At 46.3% G+C, this 27696-nt stretch overlaps 1 protein-coding gene across 1 annotated transcript; it reads right to left on the bottom strand.

The window, feature by feature from the left end:
* Positions 1-27696, bottom strand: LOC123035633. The gene is made up of 8 exons (XM_044454040.1): positions 27587-27696; positions 15989-16155; positions 15189-15296; positions 11707-12033; positions 10608-10847; positions 9308-9430; positions 4613-4685; positions 1-3040 (listed from the first exon to the last, which is right to left on the bottom strand). The coding sequence occupies exons 2-8, from the start codon at positions 16083-16085 to the stop codon at positions 3004-3006; spliced, it is 1005 nt and encodes a 334-aa protein (XP_044309975.1). The 5' UTR covers positions 16086-16155; positions 27587-27696; the 3' UTR covers positions 1-3003.

Here is a 27696-nt window from a genome sequence, read left to right on the forward strand (position 1 = left end):
CTTTATTTACAAATATAATTTGACCAGGTTTCTTTGAATGGTTTGGTTGAATAATGAAAACAGTGAGGTGATCTATTAACGGAGCAAAAACAGGCAAGCCGATCCTTAGAAACAGACTGTCAGAATGTGCTAGATAGGAATGGTGAACCGGCATTAGAAACTACATGCAGTAAATGATACTAGCAATACATAGATCAGTCCATTTCCAGGCCCTGCCAGTTTTTCGAGAAGTTGAAAATTAGCTTGTTCCATCTCATTTTCTACAACTATAGCAACAACAGTAAAAAAATAACATTTAAATTGTACACATTTCTCCCATAAAATACATATTTTACAAACATTTTTACATAAAATATATATTTTGTACACATTTTATTTAATGAATTTAATGAATTTAAAGTCCAAATTTCTATGTGCATTTTGACTAGCTACATGTTATATGTCTTTCTGAGCAAGAACTGCATTATAAAATCTGGAAAATGGAAGCGGAGGTATTGCTAAGTTCCAGTTAGCCTGGCAAGTGTGAATCATTTTGTTTAACTCAATTGCAACCCTCCTCTATTGTCATATGATATTAATATTCACATGCAAAAATTACAATGTGATAAAGAAATGAAAATTGTAGGTTCACAGATAGCTTCACAGTCTTGAATGCATCTTTGGTTCTGATGGAAGGCCCACTAGGGAAGTGTTTATATACATGTTGTTCAGCACTATTAATATAGACAGCAACAAAACTTCAGCAACATCTGCAGAAAGAAAATTTAGGAAATGGCAATAATCAATACATATACCCTGATTCAAATACAAATACACATATCCAAACAGCAGTATAACCCTAAGTAATATGCAATATTTACAAAATAACATTCTGATATAAACAGTGACTGGGTTCACTAAAGTGTGCGCTATTCCTGAAATCTGAGCTATTGTGGCTTGTTAAGCATCAACAGCTCATAAAGAGGACCCACTTAGCGTTTCTCTCTATTGAATTTCATTCTGTTGTTTGCAGCTCAGCACTCCAACCTACCAAGATCACCTTGAAACTTCTTTCTGGCTTCCTGTGCCTCCCAAACTCATATGGGACTGAACTGGTGCTCCCAAATGTGGTCTCCTTGCAAATATCCCTCTTCCTTCCCAGGACAAAGTGGTCCCCGCCTTCCTATCAACCCTGTTGTCTAGGTAACATCCCCCTGGATGACAGTAAACTGCCTAGGAAGGCCTTGGTAGTTATGGGCAGCCCATAAATACATGAATACATTACAAAAACAATAACCACAACACAGCTTTTGTTCACTTCTGGGAATAAGATATTGTGCAATTCCCACAGAACTAATCCAAGCATCTCCTGAATCACTTGCTCATTATCTTTTGGAAGCACCGATATTTTAATCACAAGAATTAATGGAGTGATTGTCAATGATGCTAAACAAAGAGGGGTGAGCGGGGCCCTGCTTACCTCTGGCCCACTGGGAAAGGTCCTGAAAACCTCCTCCTTCAAAGCAACAGCTCTGCAGCCTCCTCTGCACGCTCCCTATGCGGCTTGCATGGGGGCTTGGGGTTTGGAGGGTGAGACCTGCTGGAGTAAGCTGAAGTGGAGGGCGAAACTGACTGCTCTGCCCCAGTTTGAGCTTTCAGGGAGTCCCAGACTAGCAGCCCACAAGAATGTACACTCAGATCCACCTGAGTTCGCCTGTTACGAACCTCAGCGGTTTTATTGGTGAGAACACTCAGGAGGCCCCTCTGCAGAGATAACCCTTCACAAACAGCACTGTCACGTAGAGGTACACCCACAAGCAACAAGTTTCTGAACATATAGAGAGTGTTTTATAGGCTTCTAGTGACATACACAGGAACAGAACAGAGGATGAGAAAATAAAGGGCACATAATGCATTCACACACCAAAACAATATGAGAGATCTGCAGAGGGGCATGAGCCAGTATTGGTGATTACAGAATATTGACATGACAATCAGTAAAGTTCATGAATCTTTATAGGTCTGGAGTTTAAACTGGCAAATGACAATGATAGTCATATTACCAGAAAACTGGTCTGACAGCTTGCTGCAGCTGCTGCTGGGGAAGCATGACGATGTCTTAACTTTTCTGGAGTGGCTCACCTGGGAACACAGGTTCTGCATTCCACAGAGGATTATCTTTGCAACATTTAATAGCACCCATAACACCGTTATAAACTGTGGGTATTTATACTTTCATTTCATTGTTGTTTGCAAATCATGCAAAAATGTCCTGTTTACATACCCTAATACAAACACAGACAGGACAATGGTCTCCTAAAATGTTAGCAAATTCCTGAGCTTGCATTCATGTTGTAAAAAAAAATGCTTTACACAGCTTTACACATTTTAGTGCACTTTAAAAAATGTACATTTTCCCCATTTGAGACAAAAAAAGAGAACAAACAAATGCTAGAAACTAGGCAAGTTAAGCATAGAGTTGGTGTTTGGAATATCTGGGCAAAAAAGATTTGATAATATGTTTTGCAGAAGCTGGATGAGTAACCCTGTCCTGTTTTCCAAAACAGCCCCAACCTTGCTGTCTTATCCTTTTGCAGACCCTGCATTTTTATTTGAAGACTTGTTTTCCATAGTTAATGATCCTGTTCATCACTCAGTAAAAATCTTAATGCTCTTTATCATATTTTCAGTTCTAGACCACAATCAGATGAGTCCAAGAGCTGCTGAAGGTCCAGCTCCAAATCTCCCTGTTGGTTGCAATGTGGCCACATTAGGTCTGGCTCTACCAGTGCTCTAAAACTGAGCCCAGGAGTTCAAAGTCTGAAGAAGCCTGCCTTTGACTGAAACAGGTTTGCAGGCTACTTCTTCTCACCGAAGTGCAAATCCCCCTGAATGGACAAGAGGAAGCATTAGCAGTAGGTCGGGTGGGATCTTGCAGATGGTGGCCAGGCAGAGAACATTCCTTGCCTCCATAGCTTTCGAACTGCGGTTTTCCATGTTCATCTCCTAATCCAAGTACTGCATTTAGTGAACCTCAGTTGAAAAGGAGATTTGACTTTGGCTGTTTTTGGAAGAGAGGGAAAAGAGAGGAAAAAGAATAAGAAAGACTGCAAGAATGTCATGGAATACAGTTGAACTAGCTGGACTAAGAATTAGTCCAATTATCAGACCAATTTCCAATTATAGGAAACATAATTTCTGTGGCACAAGCCTATTGGCTAGAACAAGACTGAGTTTTATTACCACATATACACCCACATCTCTGAAACCTTACTGGTCATTTGGCAACCAACAGAATGCTGTCAGGAAATGGCTTGAAACCAGGCCTTCTCAGTGGTGGCACCTGTCCTTTGGAGCACCCCCCCCACACACACACACACACACTTTTGGTGCCAGAGACAGAACTCGTGACATGCTTCAAATACCTCTCAAAAACAAATTTCCTTTTCCAGGCCCATATTGGATTATGTTATTGCCCTGTTTCATTGCTCTTTTTTGTAATATTGCTAGTTACAATATTGTGGAATTCTTGAAACCTTGTGGAATTCTATGACAAGGATTCAAGGTGGCTGGACAGAGGAGACACAGAGGATGTGGTTTACCTGGATTTCAGCAAGGCCTTTGACAAAGTGCACCATGATATCCTGGTGGAGAAACTGAGGAGTTTTGGGATACACCAAAGCACTGTCTGGTGGATTAGGGCATAGTTGACGGGCAGGGGACAACAGGATGGTGTTCAATGTGGATAAGTGCCAGGTCTTGCACTTGGCATAGGAATGGGTGTCATAAGTACAGGTTAGGGGACAAGTGGCTGGAGAGCAGCACTTGTGAAAGGGATCTTGGGGTGCTGGTTGACTGCAGGCTAAACATGAGTCAGCAGTGTGACGCGGTGGTCAAGGGGGCGAACACCACCCTTGTTTGCATAGCCAGAAGTGTGGCTTCTAGATCGAGAGAGGTATTACTGCCACTCTATATGACTCTGGTGCGCCCGCAACTGGAGTATTGTGCTCAGTTTTGGGCCCCTTGTTACAGGAAGGATATAGCCAGGTTGGAGTCAGTGCAGCGTAGGGCCACAAGGTTGGTGGCCAGTTTGCAGGGAATGCCGTATGAGGCGAGACTGAGGGAACTGGGTCTCTTCAGCCTGGAGAGAAGGAGACTCAGAGGGGATCTGTTGGTGCCATAAAGTATGTGAGGGGGTGTCACATGGAGGTGGGAGAGATCTGTTCTCCCCTGCAGAGGAAGGCAGGACGCGCTCCACAGAGCCAAGCTCCAATTTGGATACCAGGAAGTACTTCCTGACAGTTAGGACCTCAAGGGTATGGAATGGGCTTCCACAGGAGGTGGTTGAAGCCCCATCAAAGAGGGTGTTCAAGGATAGACTGGCCATGCACATGGTAGGCATGCCATGAGTGGAGCTGGCTGGAGTCCAGGGTCAGACTAGATGGCCCAGGAGACCCCTTCTGACTTACTCTGTTTCTTTGTTTCTTATCATTTATCATCATATCTTGTTTTCATGATGTTATATTGAACTTTTAATGTAAACCTCTTAGGGATTCTAGTATATATGGCATAAAAGTAGTTATCATCCTGTATTATTAACTGTACATGTAACAATGAGCTTCGGCAGCTTTACCTTTCAATATGACGAAACCTGTAGGCCCTTGATGGATGCAAGCAACTTGACGTATTCCTCCTTTTCATGGCACCTAAACAAGGAATGACAAAACCAACTAAAGCTATAGAGCACACTCAGGAAATATGTTCAGGAAATCTCTAGCTACTGCAGGGATACAGCTTTGCAATTTTATGTATTTTATCCCTCCCTCTCCCAGCTCCAGATAATTACAATTTTTATATATATTTTGTTTAGGTAAATGGGATACTCTTGCAAAAATATTTAACGCTTTCAATGAAAATCATGGTGTGTTTTTAAAGAATGCTAGGTTTGTTCAGGGGGCTTGCCTCCTCTGTGAGAGGCCGGGCCCTGGGAGAAGGCTCCCACCCACGCTGCCCTGTGCGCATGCTCCAGCCTTTGGAAAGCAGCAGTTCCATTGAGGACTTCAAACAGTTCTGGGGCAGCCCTGCTATCACCGCCCCACGCCTGATGAGCAGTGCCCCTCCACACCCATTCAGCCACGTGTGGAATATGGGGACATTGTGTGCTCCGGGTGCACGGCTGGACCGGGGCTGCACCTGACTCTAGTGGACGGGGGCGGAAGGGGAGTTACCCTGTTCAAATGCCAGAATAAGCACCACCCTGTATGTCTGTGCAGGTTTCTTGTGGAGAGCTTGGAGTCTTAAATTACAGGTGTTAAATTACAATAAGTTGCATTCTGCATACAGACTTTTCCTGTAATACCACACATTGATTTTCAGCTCCAGTATAATAGCCTGGGAAGGAAAACATTTATTTATTTATTTATTTATTTAAAACATTTCTTTGCCGCCCCCATTGCAACAAAGCCTCGGGGCGGCCACAACAAAAACAAAAACAAACAAAATCATACAAAAATTATACACTAAAAATATTAAAACCCGGTGCATCTCAGCTTAAATTTTTTTTAAAATCCTACATAATAAATTAACACTTAAAATAAGTTTTAAATAAAAAGGACTTAGCCTGGCGCCGAAAAACAAATAACGACTGTGCCAGGCAGACCTCTCTGGGGAGCACATTCCATAGGTGGGGCGCCACCGCAGAGAAAGCCCTCCTCCGGGTACTCACCCTCCTAATATCATTCACGGAGGGTTCCCAGAGAAGGGCATCTGTTGCTGATCTCAAGGGGCGGGAGGGCATATATGGACGCAAGTGTTCCTTTAGATACCCAGGGCCCAAGCCATTGAGGGCTTTATAGGTCATAACCAACACCTTGAATTGGGCCCGGATTTCAATCGGGAGCCAGTGGAGCTGACGGAGAACTGGGGTTATATGAGCACAACACCCAGTCCCCATCAGCAGCCTGGAAGCTCTATTCTGCACCAATTGAAGTATCCGGACTGTCTTCAAGGGTAGCCCCATGTAGGGCGCATTGCAGAAATCTAATCGGGAAGTTACCAACGTGTGTGTCACTGTCGCCAGGCAGTCGTTCTCCAGGAAGGGACACGGCTGATGGATCAGCTGAAGGAAGGCGCTCCTCGCCATGAACCTTCAGCCAATCCTTGTTGTTGTTGCTAGTCATGAAGTTGCATCCGACCCATCGTGACTCCATGGACAACATTCCTCCAGGTCTTCCTGTCCTCCACCATCCCCCGGAGTCCACTCAAGCTCACACCAACTGCTTCAGTGACTCCATCCAGCCACCTCATTCTCTGCCGTCCCCTTCTTCTTTTGCCATCTGTTGTTCCCAGCATTAGGCTCTTCTCCAGGGAGTCCTTCCTTCTCATTAGGTGGCCAAAGTATTTGAGTTTCATCTTCAGTATCTGGCCTTCTAAAGAGCAGTCAGGGTTGATCTCCTCTAGGACTGACCGGTTTGATCGCCTTGTGGTCCAAGGGACTTGCAGGAGTCTCCGCCAGCACCACAATTCAAAGACTTCAATTCTTTGGTGCTCAGCCTTCCTTATGGGCCAACCTTCACAGCCGTACATTGCAACTGGGAAAACCATAGCCTTGACTATACGCACTTTTGTTGGCAGCTTGATGTCTCTGCTTTTAAGTATGCTATCTAGATTTGCCATAGCTTTCCTCCACAGGAGCAAGCGACTTTTAATTTCTTGGCTGCAGTCCCCATCTGCAGTGATCTTGGAGCCCAGAAAAATAAAATCTGTCACTACCTCCATTTCTTCCTCATCTATTTGCCAGGAAGTGAGAGGAATGGATGCCATGATCTTAGTTTTCTTAATGTTGAGTTTCAAGCCAACATTTGTACTCTCCACCTTCACCTGCATCAAGTGGCTCTTTAGTTCTTCTTCACTTTCTGCCATGAGAGTGATATCATCTGCATATCTGAGGTTGTTGATATTTCTCCCAGCAATCTTAATTCCAACAGATGATTCATCTAGCCCCACCTTTCTCATGACGTGCTCTGCATATAAGTTAAATAGGCAGGGCGACAGTATACAGCCTTGCCAAACTCCTTTCTCAATTTTGAACCAATCAGTGGTTCCCTGTCCAGTTCTCACTGTTGCTTCTTGACCTGCATGTAGGTTTCTGAAGAGACAAATAAGATGGTCTGGTACTCCCATCTCTTTAAGAACTTGCCACAATTTGTTGTGATCCACACAATCAAAGGCTTTAGCATAGTCGATGAAGCAGGAGAAGATGTTTTTCTGGAACTCCCCAGCTTTCTCCATGATCCAGCGTTTGTTGGCAATTTGATCTCTAGTTCCTCTCCCTCTTCGAAATCCTGCCTGTACTTCTGGTAGTTCTCGGTCCACATACTGCTGGAGCCTAGCTTGTAGGACTTTGAGCATAATTTTGCCAGCATGTGAAATGAGTGCAATCCTGTGGCCACTGTTGTGTTTTCCAAATTTGCTGGCATATTGAGTGTAGCACTTTTACTGCATCATCTTTTAAGATTTTGAATAGCTCAGCTGGAATACTGTCACCTCCACTAGCTTTGTTGTTGCTCAGACTTCCTAAGGCCCATTTGATTTCACATTCCAGGATGTCTGGCTCGAGGTCAGTGACCACCCCATCGTGGTTATCAGGGATGTTAAGCTCTTTCTTGTATAGTTCCTCTGTGTAATCTTGGAATCACTTCTTAATCTCTTCTGCCTCTGTTAGGTCCCTGCCATTTTGGTCCTTTAGCATGCCCATCTTTGCATGAAACTTTCCCTTCATATCTCCAATTTTCGTGAAGAGATCTCTGGTCCTCCCTATTCTATTGTTTTCTTCTGTTTCTTTGCACAGTTCATTTAAGAAGGCATTCTTATCTCTTCTAGCTATTCTCTGGAATTCTGCATTCAATTGGGTGTATCTTTCCTTTTCTCCCTTGCCTTTCGCTTCCTTTCTTTCCTCAGCTATTTGTAAAGCTTCCTCAGACAGCCATTTTGCTTTCTTGCATTTCTTTTTCTTTGGGTTGGTTTTAGTTGCTACCTCTTGTACAATGTTGCGAACTTCCATCCATAGTTCTTCAGGCACTCTGTCTATCAGATCTAATTCCTTAAATCTATTTGTCACTTCTACTGTATATTCATCAGGGATATGATTTAGGTCATACCTGAGTGGCCTAGTGCTTTTCCCTACTTTCTTCAACTTAAGCCTAAATTTTGCAACAAGAATCTCATGATCTGAGCCACAGTCAGCTCCTGGTCTAGTTTTTACTGACTGTATAGAGCTTCTCCATCTTTGGCTGTAGAGCACATAGTCAATCTGATTTCTGTGTTGACCGTCTGGTGATGTCCATGTGTAGAGTCGGTCTCTTGGGTTGTTGGAAGAGAGTGTTTGCTATGACCATCGTATTCTCTTGACAAAATTCTACCAGCCTGTGCCGTACTTCATTTTGTACTCCAAGGCCAAACTTGCCTGTTATTCCAGTTATCTTTTGGCTTCCTACTTTAGCATTCCAATCCCCCATAATGATAAGGACATCATTTTTTGGTGTTAATTCTAGAAGGTGTTGTAGGCCTTCATAGAACCAGTCAACTTCAGCCTCTTCAGCACCAGTGGTTGGGGCATAGACTTGGACTACTGTAATGTTGAACGATTTGCCTTGTAATCGAACTGAGATCATTCTGTCATTTTGGAGACTGTATCCCAGTACTGCTTTTCCTACTCTTTTATTGACTATGAAGGCTACTCCATTTCTTCTGAGGGTAGTATACCTGATGGTCATCTGAATTAAATGCACCCATTCCTGTCCATTTTAGTTCACTGATTCCTAAGATGTCGATGTTAATTCTTGTCACCTCTTGTTTGACTACATCCAGCTTGCCTTGATTCATGGATCTTACATTCCAGGTTCCTATGGAGTAAAGATCTTTGCTACATCAGACTTTCCTTTCACCACCAGATGCATCTGCAACTGAGTGTCCTTTCAGCTTTGACCCAGTCACTTCATTCTTTCTGGAGCTACTAGTATTAGCCCTCCGCTCTTCCCCAGTAGCATATTGGACACCTTCTGACCTGAGGGGCTCATCTTCCAGCATCATATCTTTTTGCCTTTTGGTACTGTTCATGGGGTTTTCATGGCAAGGATACTGGAGTGGGTTGCCATTTCCTTCTCCAGTGGATCACCTTTTGTCAGAGCTCTCTGCTATGACCTGTCCATCTTGGGTGCCCCTGCATGACATAGCCCATAGCTTCATTGAGCTACGCGAGCCCCTTCACCACAACAAGGCAGTGATCCATGAAGGAGGCAGTGATTCTTAACTGGCTATAAATACACACCTTTCTTCCAACGGAGAAACAGAAGAAAAACGATCAACAGAAGAGGAATGATCATCAGAAGCCACACAGTGGGGTTGCTTGATAGGTTTGTCACAGAAGAGGAATTTAGGGGTGCAGTAGAAGCTGTAGAGAAGAAAAGAGACCATCTTGGTTGAAATTTCTACCTGGGCAATACTGAATGTGATGATATGCAAATGTGTCAGGCTAAGGTATAAATCAAGATTGGAGGAAGCCAGTACCCCTCAAAAGTGGGACTTGTGCCACATTCCTCCAGCCTCTTCCATCTCAAGTCTAAGCCCTTCTTGTCTGGAAAGCTAAATGGAGCTTCCATGTTCAGAGGCAGTATACTTCTGAATGAAAGGTGAATGGTACAAAGGGCAGGGATAAGCCGTTGCCTTGATGCCATGCTGGAAAGTCTCCTAGAGACACTGAGCTCAAAACAGTGCTGAACAGACAACAACAGGGATGGGTAATAGGTTGCTGTGTGTGGCCTCATCACTACCCAGTGCAGTTGCAGTTCCTTAAAAAATTGAATTTTCTGCTTTTTTTTTAGAGAAAAATGGTGTCCATAACACTACAAAGCTCTGAAACAATCAAATGTAGCCCTTTTGTTCCATAACTCCCATGGAACCCTTGAAAGATTGAAATTAGTTTGCAAACAAGATAAATTTAACTATTGTGGTGCTTTGTAGGGATATGGGTGCCAGATTGTCCCTTTTTTCCAAATAAATAAATAAACCCAGCTCAGCTGACAGCCTGTAGCAGGGCAAGGGGTGTCCAGAAGGCTACAATCTAGACCAGGTTGCCCCCAGACCCCCTGAAGTTGCCCATCCTTGGGCTATGTGTTCAAGGCCACAGACTCAGTAGAGGCAACAATTTCAACTCCAGACCCGACCCCCCAAATAATTCCATTCCAATTAATTTCCCCACCCAGAGTCACCAAATCAATTCATGCAGGCATCCTTCATCGAGGGTCACTCTTCCCTGCAAGTTAAAACTAGTGTTCCAATTTGTGCAATGGCTGCAGCTTTCTGGATACTGCGGTTTGAGGGTGGCTAGCCACCATTATTCACATTGAGACATTGACATTATTCACATTGCTGCCTTGAGACGATCCTAGTAGGTGATATATAAATGAAAATATAAACAAACTAACAAAAATTTATTTTCATACTGGAGAAATGCACTTCTCAGTGCTCCTTCACGGGAAGCTGTGCCTGTAGAACAGGCACAAAAGTGATGGAGATGGAGATTCAGCATTGCTTTGAGCTGAAAAGTCATCAAAGCAAACAGAACTCACCTTGGAGTGGATCAAAGCTTGCTGTGTTGTTGTTGGGACAGCAATGCATCATTTCATTGACAGGGTCCATCCATTTATATAAGCCATTCTCACTTCTCACATACAAACACATCAGATTGGAGGTCTTTTGGGTTCCCTGGCAATCCCCAGGTGAATGCAGTTGCTGTTCCAGATGCTCTCCAGATGATGTGCAATAAATAGCATCACTCTGCCTCTTGCAGCTACATTCAGGATTTGTGTCTGGAAAAGAGGTTGGCGAACTAGTTAGGACTGGGCTTCTAAAGAACAGAACAAGACGGGAATGGCTCTCAGACTCTAAAGGACTGAGTGCATCCGAGGGATGCTGCTGCCTCAGAAGCAAGGCGGTGATTGCTACATTTTTACTCTTCCAGCCCTCCGAGAGGGTCAGGGATATACACATTCTGTTCAGCCAATAGCAAGGCCGGCGCCTGAGTCAGAGGCTGTATCTTAGGTGATGTCTGTCCATTTTCCCAACTACGTCTTCATCCTTACAACTGAAAAGAGTCTAACAGTCCAATACACCCACCCTCACTTTCATGTCTCCCTTATTAGAGGGGTGGGAAACTGCTGGCTCTCCCTGTGCTTCTAGACTGAAGCTCCCACAATTCTTCACATGAGCTGCATTTGCTATTACTGATGGTGGTTGAACTCCAACAAGGTCCATGCATTTCCCATGCATTTTGTTAGGTTGCTTTCACCAGTGTCCACCCACCAGCTGAATAAACACCACCAGTACAACCAATTCCTTTTCCACCCAGCAGCTCAGTATCCAGTCCCAAACTTGCTCCAGGGCATTGGGGGACCATCCAGACCAGACTGAGTGCAGGTGGGGGAAGAGGAATGGGAAGTCCTGTCACATGAGTGGATGTCCACTGGCTTGATGTCGGATGTAGCTCCTTACAACCTATCTGCTGGCAGATTTTTTAATGGCCTCAGGATCACTTGTCTGATGTCAGTTTATTAAGGATTGCTAAAGGGCACCCTTTAAAATGGCAGCATCTTTTGTCATTAACTTCAGTCCCTCCACAGTCAAATACAGAGTGTCCTTGATGTCCTTTACTCATTGGCTCATACTCACCGACAACCTTTAGCTCTATTATCAGACTTCCTTCCCCGTCATCAAAATAAAGAGTGCACGTATAATTTCCTTGGTCAGCATATTGTGCTTCTTTGACATTCAGGGTGAAAGATGTGTTGTCCCTTGCCAGTGAAATTCTGTCATTGTTGTCACGTGTCATGCTGTTTCTGGCCTGTGTGTTGAAGTGTCTTCCTTCAGGATGCCTTTCCATATCAAAGCAGAATTCTTCTTTCATATCTTTAATAAAGATGTTACCCTTCCAAGTAAGGGTGATGTTCTTCCCATGTTGTGCAAAAATGGCCACTTTATGTGTGAAACTGACAATCTCTGAGAGAAAACAGGAGACACACCAGTGCAGTGGTTAGTTCAAGCACCAGGCCTCGCTCGCTCATCAGAACCAAACGGCTGCCTGTGTCAGTGAGGGACAGGCACCGTTCAGCCCGTTCTCACAGGCCGTGTGTGCGGAAAGCTCACGTTCAGCCCTGAGGCTCCCAGGCAGTGGGAAAGAAGACTAGAAAAGACGACTCCCGGTGGCCCTGGGAGGACAGCTGCCAGTCAGCACGGACAGCTGTAGACAATACGGATCAATGGTAAAGCAGCTTCAAATGTTCACGTTTTGGGGGGTCACTCAGCCTGGGCTCCTCTCACTGGGCAACTTGCCCTCTAATTCAACCTTCTATCATCATCCATATCTAAAATCCGCTGGATGGGCCTCCCATCCCTTATCTTTGACACGAAAGCCAGAATAGCCAGTTTCTCCTTAATGGAATGAACTGATTCCTTGACCATAGAGCAATGCAGAATTGCATCAAACGCTCAATTGGGGCAGGCCAAACATGCCCCAAAGTGGCATCCTTCCGTGACTGTGAGCATTTCTTCTACTGGCACCTGGTTCTGGTGCCAACAATTTCATCTTCCAACTAGGCTGCACCCTTGTAAGATTCCCCAGCTTGTCTGGCAGTGCTTCGTTGTGCCCTTCGCTGCTGGTGCAAGCCAGCAGAACTGCTCTATTTTTGGGATAGCATCAGCAACACCACTGCTCAATACGGAATGTGATGAGAGAGGAAATGGACGTCACATTCAAACAGTGAAGTGTAAAAGGCCTTGACCAATCCCAGGGCGACCTGGATGTGAGTTGATGACATGTACAATGACCAGTGGTGACCTCATCCATACCAGAAATGAACTGAGCAGCTAGCAAACTGCTTAGTCCATGACTAAAAAGCCAACACCATGGGGAAAAAATCATGAACAATTAAGATTCTTGGTGATCCCATTCAGAGGATCATGCCTACCCCAAAACTAGACTGCAAGCCCGGTAGACCCTACAACATCTGGCTGAAGCAGCAGCTTTGCTTCTAGTCCCACACTGTCACGTCAGAAGCTCCTCCACCTCATGCAGTGGAGCAGCCTGCAAATCAGGCCACATCTGAGCTGATATCTGAATACAGGCATGCAAATGCGTGACCCCACACATGGCCTCCAGAAGCTATGCAAAAGCTGTGGCAAAGTTAACCTGGCCCTCCAGCTCCTGCAAGTCACAGATTGCCAATTCGTAACCCCAAGGCAATTCCACTAGGCAAGCACTGAACTGATCTTCCATTGAAAAGGGAAGTCTACATAATTGTTGTTCAGGGTCAGTCTCAATACTCTGGAAGATGAATTGCATAAAAGAGTGCAGGTGACAACTTGGATAAGTCTTCTGAGACCTACCAAGATGTTGCCAGATTGGCAAACCTGAGCAGTCATGGGCTCCTGCACCAAAACACATGGCGAATTAAAAAGTCAAGAAAATAATGGGTGCTGGTTTGGTGGCTGAAAGGATGCCTCAAGGTCCATGCAAGGAAAGTGCGACACCTCTCAAAGGACACACAGGACCCTGAACAGCACACAGGCAATGCCCTATGTAATTAAACTTCCCTTCAAAAGAAAACCCCACAGACTCAGAACTGACAGGCACAGGTAGGTCCTTGAATGCCCACTCACCCTACCACTGGCTACTTCTTTGGCAAGCTTTCTATGCACCACCTCCTGCTTACCCTGGATGGAGAGTAAGCGAGCAGCCATGCGCAGGGGATGCCCACCGTGCTACAGTTATCTCAACTGAGATATTGAATCCGGCTATTCTGCACACTCCTAGTTGGGGGATACTTGAAACAGTTTAAATGATGCTGGGCCCTTTTATGGGGGGCAGAGGGGGGGCGGTGTCATTGGCCATCCACTTTCTCTGAGTTTCCAGGTCATTAAATGGCCACTCTCTACTCTTACTGCAGCCTCTAAATAGGTGACCCCCCCCCCCCGCAATATTCTGCATGCATTCCAGTAATGCCAAGGACAGCTCTCCCAGGACCCTCGGGGACTGACTTCCCAGCACAGTTCAAGCCGCCTGCCCCACCTCATGGGAGTAGCTGCCAACAGTCACAGAGCAGGGAACCAGCAACAGTGACCTGACGGACTGGCCTGCAGGTGTCACAATCTGCAGCTGTTGCTCATCCCACTGGATGGTGCTGTTAATCGCTGCCTGCATTTTGAAGGCCCCATCATACTGAAGCCAACCTGGACCAGACCATCCCAGAAAAGGCAGAGACCAGGTACTCCACGGATGGGTCCTTACTAAGGTGAGGAGAGCAGGCGGCCAATTGCTCCCTTTCCTAATGTTTTCTTTAGTGGAAGGGAGCAACAGCAAAGCTAGCCTGCCATAGAGTAAAGCCCAAAAGGGCACTGGATTACATCCCGTGTCAGGCAACCCAGTGGCTAGGTATTATATTATTATTTCACAATTCTGTCCTGCGTTTCTGCCTCTTGTAAATGAACCCAAGGTGGCTAACGAGCTTCTCCTTTTCACTTCTTCTCACAACCACCACCCCCTAGGTTAGGCTGAGAGGCAGTGATTAGCGCAAAGTCCCCAAGTAGGCTTCATGGCTGAATGGGGACTAGAGCCCAGACCGCCTGAGTCCCAGGCCCCTTCTTAACCAGTACTGCACGCTGGCTCTCCGTTCCACAGTTGCCCATAAGTGGCCGCCTGCTGATCATACGGCCATGGTAAACTCACACCCAGCTCTTGGCTTAATGCCCCCGTGTGTGCCCACTTGGAGCAGAGTAGCCAGACCGGAGCTGCTGGGGGAGCAAAGGCCTGACTGCAAGAGCTCAGCTGTCCTCTCTGTGTTTGCATACACCACACACGGTCTGTGGGCTGCGTGAGGCCCCCACTGCCATCCAACGTGCTGCCTAGACTGCAAAAAAGAGAGGTGCAAATCTGGCAGCAAACTCCTACGGAGGCTTAGAACTGACACATTTAGTTTGTGTTCAGGATAAATTTGCTCAGCTTGCCCCTCCGTATTGGAGACTCTGATCTGAATGTGCCTCATTCCCCCTGTTCCCCCCTCAGTATGAGGGAACCACTGGCCTGCAGCGCTCTGCCAGTGGAATTGGGTCCCCAGGCTGTTCACAGGCACACATCCTGGTGCAGATGCTGTACTCACCGCTGCTCTGCTTGTGCACACAGAAAGCGCTCCTGGGCTGCTTAGGAGGGGCCACTTCAGGCACAACAGGCACTGTCCTGCACATGCACAGAGTGTTCGCCATCTTCCCTAAATCAGACAAACAAGTGACAAAGTCAGAACCGGCACTGAGCACTTCGGGCTGCCTAGCCAACCCTGTGGCCACCTGCACAGGCCAAGGATCGCCAGCTCATCTGATTCCCTTTGCCTGACCCGAATCCTAGCCAGGGGCATATTATAGTGAGGCCTGTTGTTCTCATTGGACGAAAATGAAATGGAGGACCTTTGAACAGAAGTCCGTTCCCTTGTCCTTTCTTTCTTTAACTGATTAAGGGGGGAAAGCCACAGGAAAGGGTGACAGAAAGTGAGGCAATAACAGCTGGAGACAGCAGCCTTTTTTTTTCCTTAGCTGTTTATTCATTTCTGTGTATATTAGTCAAAATTGTATGTTTCTCCAGTGACTAAAGCACAGAAGTGTCTATGTGTTTTGAACAATGAATTTCAAAGTATGCATTAAAATTGTGTGTTTCTAGTGTGAGAGGCACATTAGTACATATTTGGGGATTTGTGAACATTTCTTAGAGAAAAATGCTCATGTTCAGGTTTATGAACAGGACCTGTTTGCATGATCTGTGAACAAAACATGGGTTGAGGTGGGCTTCCAGAAGCCAGGATCTAACTTTCACACCTGACCCCTATCCCCTATCCCCTATTCCCTCTCCTGGCTCATTGTACCGCATGCCATGAACTTCAACACGGCTCAGTGGAAACAGAAAACTCACCACTGTGAATACTACCTGGAGAAATGGCCAGAAATAGGAAGCACAGAGGCAAGACCTGCAGAGGTGCCATCTGACAGTGTGGAGAAATTGCTACCATCGACTGCTCCAGGTCAGGACTTTTGCCAGAAGAGGTTTTATAAGCTGAGTCACACCCCTGGGAAAGCCACCTGAAAAGAAGTGAACACATAATAGAATTCCAGTCCAGTTTTAAAAAGACTACTCTGATAAGTATCATTTGCATTCAAAAGGTGATGCATGAACAGCAAAATGGAGAAGAGTGGATGCCCATCATAATATCGGGGATGGGAAGATGGAAGACACGGATATGACCAGTTTGCTCTAGTCAGGCTTCCAGCATATCTTTAAGCTCTACATATGAGCATGACAGCTCCACATGAACACAAGCCTGCACACGCGAGTATGCAAGATAGCACCTCCTCTGTCTGTAGATGCTCTCTCTGTGGGTTCTAAATCCCAGGGAGAAACTCCATGGCTGGAGAGATCTCCCTTGCAGACAGTCACCTTTCATGGGCAGAGAGGAATGAGAAGGCTGATGCGAGTGGAGCGAGAACACTTGTCTCCATTCCCCCTTCTCACAGGTAGGGCTGACACATGTGCTGACCGCATGAATTGGTGTCACAGAAGGGGATTTTCCAATTGCTCAGTTGGAAGAGAACCTACTGGTGGTGGAGGCCATCCAATGATGGAAGGCAAAGCACTTTTTTTCCATCTATCCCCCTCAAAGGCAGCCCAATATTCCAATGCTCATATATTGGAATATTTATCATTGGAAATACCCATTGGTCTTGCAACCCAGGGCAAGCCTTGTCCAAGAATATTGCAAAATGAGGCGATAAAATCCTGAAGGGACAAAATAAGCCCTATTATCTCAGACTTCAGGCAGGATCCAGTTTTGATATTGTTTTTCCTCTTCACATTAAAACAGACCCACACTATTATCAAATCTCTTTTTTGTCATAGTTGTTTTCAACTTATGAAGAGATGGTGGCTTTAGTGGTCGTCATTCTAGAATATGCTTAGCACATCCCTGCCCTCAACAAATACCTGAGAGATATACAGTAAAAACAATCTGAAGACTGAAATACATAACATTTTAAAATACCTGAAACATTGTTGAAAAGGAGGATGTATAATTAAAAAAGGAGCATTGACACAGTTCTTATTATGGCCACATGGACTTCAGTGGTCACCTAAAGGATACTGAAGAGGAGGCTCTCCTTCCTTCTGTGAAGCGACCTTTACATAAAGGACCTTTCCACACTGGGGACCACACCTGCAGTCGGAAGTGGCTCGGCCCATTCTATCGCCCAGTTGTGCTGGAGGTGTAGACTCTGCCTTGCTTGGGCTCAGTGCAGTCATGAGAACCTCCTTGTCATCTTGAGGAAAACAACACTAGGAGATCCTGCAGAATGCCCTGAGATGGAACCCTGCTGCTTTGAGTTGCGAGATATGCATTCAGGTAGGGAATCAGCATCCGGGTAAGACACACTTTTACAGACTACTCTTGGGTAGGTGTCATCTGCAACAAAACTCAGAAATCTGGGACTCTAACTTTAGAGCAATGAAAAACTTACTAGGTTTCCTCATCAGACAATGAAAATAACTGGTGGTGATACTCTTTGTAGGGTATTGAGAGGATAAGTAAGGCAATTAAACTAAAGCAATTTGTATGTAAGAGGTCATCATGATTTGTAAATACTGAATCCTGTAGCACTAGCCTTGGGGAAATCTGTGAAAGCCACTATGGGACCATTAGGCTGGCGAATAGGAAACTTGTGCACAGAACTGGCAAAGTGTTGTGTAATTTTCTTCTTAGCCAACAGGGGGAGCGCTGCCTCTATTTTACCTTGAAGGAAAAGAAGATCTACTACCCGTGTTTCCCTGAAAATAAGACTTAGTACTATTTTTGGTTCTTGCTAAAATATAAGACCTACCCAGAAAATAAGACCCAGCTGTGTTTATTCCCAGGGCCAGTGGGGAACATGAAGAGCCATTTTAAACTTTATTTTTTAACTTAACTTTAACTTAATGCACTGTGTGGAGGAAACACGTGTATGCAGCTCTGCTCCCTCCATAGGCAGCGGAGGGAGCAGAGCCGCATGAGCCGATGCTTCCTCTATAGCGCCGGCTCCTGTCACAGCCGGAGTGATACCAAACGCACTCCGCCTGTGAGGAGTCGATAGTGAAAGCGCGCTTCGCTCATTCTGATTGGTTACCAAATTGCTCTTGGGAAGGAACGGCACCCCTGATTGCCCTGATCACCCTATTCTTCACTTTGCCATTCACTCCTGTCTTGTAAGTCTTCTACCCGTACAGTATTGTGGTGTTATGGTATGGTACCATATTTAATGGCTGATTTAAACAGAATATTATTTTGACCCCCAGACAAGATGAGTGCAAAAAGAAAGAGCTGTTCCATCGAGTACAAGAGGACTCGTGCGGCAAGAATCGTACAGCTTACTGCAAAGAGAAGTTGGATCTCTGACTGGTCCGAAAATGGTGAGCAGATTACCGTGTTTCCCCAAAAATAAGATCTATCACGAAAAAAAGACCTAGTGTGTTTTTGTGAGCCAAAAAACATACAAGACAGTGTCTTATTTTCGGGGAAACACGGTATTATACAGTGGTACCTCGGCTCACGAACACCTCAGTTCATGACCAAATTGGGTCACAAACAGAAATTTCAGAAAAATTTTGCCTCAGATTGCGAATTCTGCATCGGGTGACAATGGCAATTCCGCCCGTCTTCCCTGCATGGGTGCGACTGCAATTGTGCTTGCAGGGGTGGGAAGGATGGCCGCGATCTTTGTTGTCGCTTTGCCTCAAATTTTTGTGATTAAAAAAATAGTTACAGAACAGATTAACCTTATTTACATTGAACCTTATGGGGAAATTTGACTTGGGTCAAGACCAGAGTCCTGGAACAGATTAAGTCTGTGAGCCAAGGTACCACTGTATTTGCTTCAGGTCAGCTGAACTAATAGTCATCAATGATCATTTCTCCTCAGATTATCTTCCATGATGCAGCAAACACTCCTGCTGAGGGGCTCTGAGCAGGGTCAGGGCCTTGCTGCAGATGGAGCAGGCTAAAATATGTTGGGAAATGTGGAATTCTGTGAATCGGGGTTGGTTAAGTAGCGCACTTCTTGTCCACACAGGGAAAGCACAATGAGAGGGTTTGCATGCCACAAGAACCCATTGTGGGGATGGGTCAGGCTGCGCTAGTGGCTGGAAGAAATGACAGACGACCAGGTGTATTGTGGGTGCTTCCTCTCCTTCACTTGCTCGATTGTCCAGGCAGTAGCTCGGGCAACACCATGGGAGGAACAAATCCCCTATTCCTTCCTGCTGCAAAGCCAAACAATTTTTGGCTCACCACAGTTGTTTTGTCCCTTTAATGTTCCCCCCCGCCCCAGCAACCAGGAAAGCTGTCCAAAGAGCTGGCTTCTTTAAAGCCACTTCGGGACAGGCAGGAGCTTCCTCTTCAAAGCTCCACAGCAGCACTTTAGAGGGCCTGCTACATATTTCTGTAAAGGATGTTGCATAACCAGGAAAGAGTTACTTTATCCAATTAGCTCAAATATGTTGTTGTGGGGATAAGATTGAGAGTGACAGAATCTCGGTTTTCAATTTGCAAAGAAATGAACACTCGGGTCTGCGGGGAAGATGAAACGTTTGAACCTCTGCGGCTTTATTGATCGGTGGCCCAGTACCTGCAGTCACTATAATGCATTACTGTGCAGAGGCAAACTCAACTACAAAATCACAGCCCGTGTACAGACACTTTTATAACCTGCTAGTCACGTACAGCAATACAGAGAGTTAAGTTTCCAGATAATGTTGGTACAATAGCATCTTGATGTCTTTAGGCATGACATAATGTTCTAAACTGATCAGAAATCAGTAAAAATAGCATGGAAAACATCACTGAATGCAGTATTGATAGGTCAATCTACAGGCCCTTACAATAATGAATATCCTGTCTGAGGCCACCATCCCTTCTGGTCAGCAAACTTGGGTTAGCCTGCTTTGCATGACGGGGAGCAGTGTGAGATAAGGCAATTGCTTGATGTCCACATCAGGTATTTGGCTTGACTTGGAAGCAATTTTTTGAGATTTCATTGTCGATGCTTCCATCAGTTTCTTCTGCTGTGGACATCCTTGCCTTTCACAGTATGCCTGGTTTGACTCCTTCGTTTCCTCCTTTGTTTGCAGGAGCAAGGCAGAACACAGAAAGGATTCCATCACAGCTGCTGCAGTTCCTGGAGCCAGGGCATAGCCTGAGACCTTGAAGGACTTTTCTCCCAAGGCTGGAGGGAAAGAGTCTTTTCTCTGGGGTGTCAGTGCGCCTGTTTGGTCACTCCGCTGTAATAGGTGGCACAGTTTGCCTGGTGTTTGGAAAAGTACAGCTCAAAAGCAGGTAAACTGAAGAAAAAGGCTTTTACATTTCTGCTGGTTGTAGGCAGGAGCAGAAAGATCCACATTAGTTTGGTGAGAAGGCTGGGAAAGAAGGTGTAAAGTCTTTGTCTTTTTTAAGCCTGGTTCCCACAAGTCTCTTTACCACAGTCTCCAAAACAAAAAAAATAATGTTTGGGTTGTTGAATTCTATTCAGCCAATGCCAGAAAATGCACACATAAAACCCCTTTGTTGATCTTGTGTGTTTCACAAACCAGCTGCTTGTCTGGGCTAAAAAGAAATGTGCTTTCTGATGGAGTCTGGACAACGAGAACATAGTTCCACAGAATTTCTTATTTACAGAGATGGTACTCTCCCAAATACATAGATACAGAGTGCTCCAAATCCACTGTGAATACATGCAAACCTGAACTAGCACATATTTCAACCAAGCAATCAATGCTTGGGCATTTATATGAAAACAAGTGCTTATGTTCATGGAAAGAAAAATTTTAGGAGGAGGAGTTTTGCCCCTTTGCCATTTCATCTGCCCATATCTTTGCACTAGCAAATGGGCTCAGCCCTCAGCAAACATTAGGCTACAGCAAAGTCTTGTTTTTTCTTAGTGCTATGAATTCAAAGTTTTCTTTTCCTTTAATGTTGGTATAATGCACACTCTACAGATTCCTTTTCTTGTGAATTTTGGGACCTGATCAGAAATATTTGGCAATATTGCAAACAGAAAAGAGGAAACAAACTTCTTGTTGAACCCACAGAGAAAAAAGTAGCCTTATAGGGATTTAGAAGAAAGAAATCCACCCCCACGCATACACAGCCCCAGCCCCAGGGTTTCATCCAATCATTCAGTTGTGGCATAGCAATATCAAGATGGTATACTCAGAATTCAGAACCTGGGTTTTTAGACCCAGATCCGTGTTGCATAAGAGAAAGGAAGTTCTTCAGTCTCTGTTCAGAGGAAAACTTAGAGGTCTTTACTCCTTCCTTCTGATGGTTAACAAACAATTTATGCATGCTCACAACATTGCTTTTAGAAGGTTTCCCTTCCTTTAAAAAAATCCCCTAGCCCCTAATTGAGAGTGCTTAAGGGTCTTTTTGTTTTAACTCAATCCTTTCCCCCTCAGAGATGTTTCCATGAGGCAATACAAGCTTTGAACACTCAGAAGGCTTCAAACACCCAGATTCTCCCTTTGAGACTGTCCTGTCTCAGTTGCACAACCTTTTTTTAAAATTGTATACACCCCAAGATTTCTTTTGAGAGTTTTCTAGATACTCCAGGACTTCTTTTGAGAACTAGTGCAATCCTGCCTCCAACCTGTGGCTGAAAGCAGAGCTGCCCCAACTCCCCAAAGTACTTTGAACTCTGCACATGCTCAGAGGCTTTTGTGTCTGCGCTGCTTCTGCAGCACTCACAAAGTGGTGGTACCTTCCTTCTAGAGCATCTCCCCCTTTTCTTGGCTCTATGGAATGGCCAAGCCCATAGAGTGAAGAAATCCATAGTTTACATCACACATTTCCCTGAATTCAGTTGGCCAGACCAACCCCAGAGAAGAGGCTGCAGTTGCTCTCTCTAAATAATGAGTTGCTCTTAAGCAGACAAGGTAGACCAGCCCTCCCTCTTGTTTATTTGTTTTTCTTTTCTTTACTCAAAAGTTTCAGCAGCTTCATTATTTACACATTTCTTTCTCCTTCTGCAAGGGTGTGGACCCGATTGTGTGGGTCCGCCCCCAGAGCCAGATGGATCCAGGTGGATTCCTGAAGGTCCTGGGGGAGTTTCCAGCTGACAAGACTGGTGCTCCTGTCGAGGCTCTGGTCAAACTGTGGAACAGGGAGATGACCAGGGCTGTGGACACGATCGCTCCTAAGCGTCCTCTCCCACCAGACAGAGCCCGCTCTTCCCTTTGGTATACACCTGAATTGCGGGCGATGAAGCAGGTTGGGAGACGGCTAGAGCGTAGGTGGAGGAGATCACGGGATGAATCTGACCGAACACACTTGAGAGCCCATTATCGGGCCTATGCTGTGGCGGTGAGGGCGGCGAAAAAGAGTTTCTTTTCCGTTTCCATTGCCTCCTCAAAATGCCGTCCGGCGGAGCTTTTTCGAGTGGTGCAAGGCCTGGTTCGTCCAGGTTCTAAGGAAGATCGGGTTCCACCCTCAAAGGCCCGCTGTGACGACTTTGCCAGGCATTTCAGGGAGAAAATCACTCAGATTCGTCACGAGCAGGACACCACTAATGAATCAGAGGTTTCTGGGGAGATGCCAATGCTGCCGTCTGGTCCAGAATTATTGGATTAATTTCAGTTATTGCGGCCCGATGATGTGGACAAGGTGCTTGGACGAGTACGTCCCACCACTTGCCTATTGGACCCTTGCCCGTCTTGGTTAATAAATAATTCCAAGCACGGGATTGGGATCTGGATCTTGGAAGTGGTTAATGCCTCTCTGAGGGAGGGTCGGGTACCTGCCCCTTTAAAGGAGGCGGTTGTCCGACCGGTCCTGAAGAAAGCGTCACTGGATCCAGAGATGGCCACTAATTATAGACCAGTGGCCAACATCCCGTTTCTGGGCAAGGTGTTGGAGCGGGTGGTGGCGGGACAACTCCAAGCTCTCTTGGATGAAACTGATTATCTGGACCCATTTCAGTCTGGCTTCAGACCTGGGTACGGTACTGAATCCGCCTTGGTCGCCCTGTACGATGACCTGTGCAGGGAGAAGGACGGGGGAGTGCATCCCTGTTGGTTCTCCTGGACCTCTCATCGGCTTTCGATACCATCGACCATGGTATCCTTCTGGATAGGCTAGCGGGATTGGGGGTCGGAGGCACTGCTTTGCAGTGGTTCCGCTCCTATCTCAATGGCCGATTCCAGAAGGTAGTGCTGTGAGACTATGGCTCTGCACCATGGCAGCTATGCCATGGAGTACCGCAGGGGTCCATTTTGCCTCCTTTGCTGTTTAACATCTACATGAAACCGCTGGGAGAGGTCATCAGGAGGTGTGGGCTGCGGAATCATCAGTACGCTGATGATACCCAGCTCTACCTCTCATTCTCCACCAATCCAGGTGACGCAGTGGCTGTGCTGAACCGGTGCCTGGCCGAGGTAATGGGCTGGATGAGGGCCAATAAACTGAAGCTCAATCCAGACAAGACGGAGGTCCTGTTGGTTGGCGGATCGGGCTTTGGAGAGGGTGAATTGAACTTAGTCCTGAATGGGGTTGCACTCCCTCTTAGGGACAAGGTCCGCAGCCTGGGAGTGCTCCTCGACCCAGAGCTTTCATTGGAAGCTCAGGTGACAGCAGTGGCGAGGAGTGCTTTCCTTCAGCTTCAGCTGATCCATCAGCTGCGCCCCTACCTGGAGTACGACTGCCTAGCGACGGTGACACACGCGCTGGTGACTTCCCACCTTGACTTCTGTAACGCGCTCTACGTGGGGCTACCCTTGAAGATGGTCCGGATACTTCAATTGGTTCAAAATAGAGCTGCCAGGCTGCTGATGGGGACTGGGAGTTATGTTCACATGACTCCAGTCCTCTGTCAGCTTCACTGGCTTCCATTGAAGTCCGGGCCCAATTCAAGGTGTTGGTGATGACCTATAAAGCTCTTAACGGCTTGGGTCCTGGTTACCTGAAGGAGCGCTTACGTCCATATATGCCCGCCCGCCCCTTGAGATCTGCGGGAGAGGCCCTTCTCCGGGAACCCTCCGTGAAAGAAATTAGGAGGGTAGGTACTCGGAGGAGGGCTTTCTCTGCGGTGGCGCCCAATCTATGGAATGCGCTCCCCATTGTTATTTGTTTTTCGGCGCCAGGCGAAGACCTTTTTATTTAAATGTAATTTTAATTGTTAATATTATTTGCTTATTTTATCTGGCCAGGGCAACTTATTTTATATTGTTAATTTGTTTTATATTTTTAATGTATTATATTTTAATTTATGTTGTGAGCCGCCTCGAGGCTTCGGCGAATGGGGCGGCATAGAAATGTTTTAAATAAATAAATAAATTTTAAATAAATAAATTATTTCCACATTCAGTACAAAAGCACCCAATTACCATTTACCAAAACCCTTAGAACACTCTCTCACACACAAGGCACCTAGCACCCCTTAAATCAAGGAATTCCTGCCAAATGCATCACCTTACATACTCTCAGTGCTTTTTTTGTAAAAAAGAAAAAGGTGCCAGAACTCACGTTTTGGGGTCACACTCTTACGCTAAAAAAGATTTTCAATTCACCAACTTTTTTTGACATAAAGAACATGTACCTTTTGCACGTAGCCAGTCACTCTACACACACATAAACACAATGGTCGCCGCCAGCAGTAAGCACTCAGCATGTGACTACACGACCGATCCCAAGCCGAGCAGCATCCTCACAATCAGTGCCAACAATCAGCGCCGACACACCTGCTACGCCCAACAGGGCAATTCACAATCACTTGGAAAAATCCGTCAAAAAAAGGTGCCGGAACGCTGTTCCGGTGCGTTCTATGACAAAAAAAAAGTCCTGTGTACTCTCATTCTTGACCTGGCACATGCACAGCATCCAGCAAAATGTTCTTACCACCTTTTAGTCTAGCCCCACATTCCAAACAGTTGCATGTTCAACAGGGGGAGAAAACAAACCAGCCAGGGGAGACAAAATGTATGTATTACCTGCCTGACAAGGTGGATTTCCAACAACGGCCTCATGTGGGAAGGAAAATGCAAGACCTGCACCCAGAGCTACTCTCTGTTCACAGGGCTGGCAACATGCCCCCTCTCTTGGCCATCTAATGGCTTTCTGCAATTTGTCTTCTCCTCTGATTTTACAATTTTCCTCATTGAACTCCAGCCTACTACTGCTCAGGCTAACTGCTAAACTCAACCATCCAAATTTCCAGGAGTTTACCAACCAAGTTCCCAAAAATATAAAAGAAATCCTCTTCCTCTGTATCTTTGTCTCCTCCTCCTCCATCTTCTTTCAAAGATATGCATTTAACCCTTTGTGACCCATCACATCCCACACAGTAACCCCAGATGCTGCCTAAACATTTGCAGTGGTATTCAGCTGGTACCCCTCTGCTGATGGAAAACACTCATCAGCAGAAGAAGGAGGGGAGAATTTTCCAGCTATTTCCTGTTCCCAATAGCCCCTTCTGCCCTTTCCAAATTGTCCCAGTGGTCACCAACCTTCCCAAAGATGGTGAAAGGATGGAGGCAGGGGGAAGAGGCTGAAAATCGCCCCTTCCCTCTTCTTCCGTCAGCAGAGGACCTCTGGATGCCACCACCAAAATGATATAAGCAGCCAATATTTGCAACAGGGAATAAATAAGGGGAAGTAAGGGCAATTATGCATAAATTATATTAGTATAAGATGTGGGCATTTTTCCTAGTAATGCAAGGGTAATTATAATGTAGACCAGGGTAGGAAACCAGGCACACCCCAGTTGCAGTTCAAATTACAATGACCATTAGCACCAGGGACCATGGCCAAAACTAAGGAACTCTGAAACTTGCAGTTCAAAGCATCTGGAGGGCATCAGGTTATCTTACTCCAGATGTAGCTATCCCACTGCAGTTGTTTTGCCTTGACAGACATCAGATGGTTGCAGTGGCACACTGATACCAATTCTCCAGTTGAAATGTTCCATTGATATTTTCCACACCAAACACATGGCATGCAGGTGACACAGAACTCTACCCAGCTCTACCTAGCCTTTTCATCTGATCCAGGAAAGGCAGTGGCTGTCCTAGACCAATGCCTCAATTTGGAAATGGGTTGGATGAGAGGTAATAAATCGAAGCTCAATCTAGATAAGACAAAAGCTCTCTTGGTAGGCACTCCTGCACTCCAGCTGGGAAATGTTCAACCTACCCTGGACGGGGTCGCACTTCCCCCCGCTGTATTTATTTATCTATTTTTCGATTTATATCCTGCCTTTCTCCTACAAAGAGCGCAAGGCAGCTTACATCATCTCTCCTCCTCCATCTTATCTCCACAACAACAACCCTGTGAGGTAGGCTGGGCTGAGAGTCTGTGACTGGCCTAAAGTCACCCAGCTGGCTCCATGGCTGAGCGGGGACTCGAACCCAGATAGCCTGAGTCCCAGTCCCACGCTCTTAACCACTGCATCACACTGGCTCTCGTGGCACTTGTCCTCATTAAATCTCATTCTTTTGCTTTCAGACCAGTGCTCAAGCTTATCAAGATCACCCTGGATCTTCAACCTGACCCAGAGAAGCTTAGCACCCCAATGCCACTATTAGCCAAAATCTGTAGAAAAGAATTAGGAACTAGAGGTGTATGCAGCCAAATACACAGGGGGGTGTCACTGACGCAATTGCATTAAATGACATCCAGTCCAATACCCTCTTTGGTGCACTGTCACCCACATCAGTCACTGCCAAAGTAGAAAAACAATAAGGCATCAGCACATGGCTGAGTCCTTGGATGTGGAGAGCAGATTGGTCACATAAGGCGGAATCTCCCGTGCAGGAATATCTCCTTAGCCAGTGTAGGGCAGGCAGGAAGGGAGGCCTCCAGGTCACTGCGCTGCCTCTCGGCAACAGAGATCTCCTCCCCGTGCCCTTGTTGTAAAGGCTCAAAGTCCAAAAGTCGCTCTTATGACCTTCACGCAGGAGACTGTCTCCATATTGTGGAGACTTGTGGATAGTCCTAAGCGCATTTGGGGGCTCAAGGGCCTCAATTTGCCAGCTGAGCTCCAAGTCTGACTTTACTTCAGTAAAGACCTGACACCTGGGAACGAGTAGGACACCTTCCACATCGTCCCGAACGGATCTTTCCCAACTTGCGCCCTCGCCCTCCACCCAACTGCTTCTCCCCATGTGCACGTGTGCCTTTCCCAAGAAGGAGCAACCGAACTCCGGGCGTGTGATCTGAGCGGCGCCTCAGCCGGCGGGGAAAAGGTGGGCGCCTCCGCGAGCGCGTCAGCCGCCCGCCATCCAGAAGCAGCTTCCCATCCAAGGCAGCCCGAGCTGGGTGCGCCTGATCGCCCCGTGCCTCTAGCGCTGCCCTCCTTTACCTGGGCGCGCGATCCGTTCAAGAGACCCGGCTCCGGGGCTCGCCGCTCATCCTCCTGCAGCTCAGCGACTCCCTTGCACGCGCGGCGATGCAGCGCCGGCAGCCGCCCGCGCCCGCCCGCCCGCGACGCGCCCGTGCACACTCACCTGCGCTCGGGCCACGCGGGGCGCCGCGGCGAGGTGGGAGCGCCCGGCCCGTGCTTGCAGTCACTGAGGACTCGCTCTGGGGAGGACCGGTTGTCTCTAGCAACTCTCGG

This window comes from Varanus komodoensis, unplaced genomic scaffold (assembly GCF_004798865.1).
Source record: "Varanus komodoensis strain SLA01 unplaced genomic scaffold, ASM479886v1 scaffold7_1, whole genome shotgun sequence".
In the NCBI taxonomy this organism is placed as follows: Eukaryota; Metazoa; Chordata; class Lepidosauria; order Squamata; family Varanidae; genus Varanus; species Varanus komodoensis.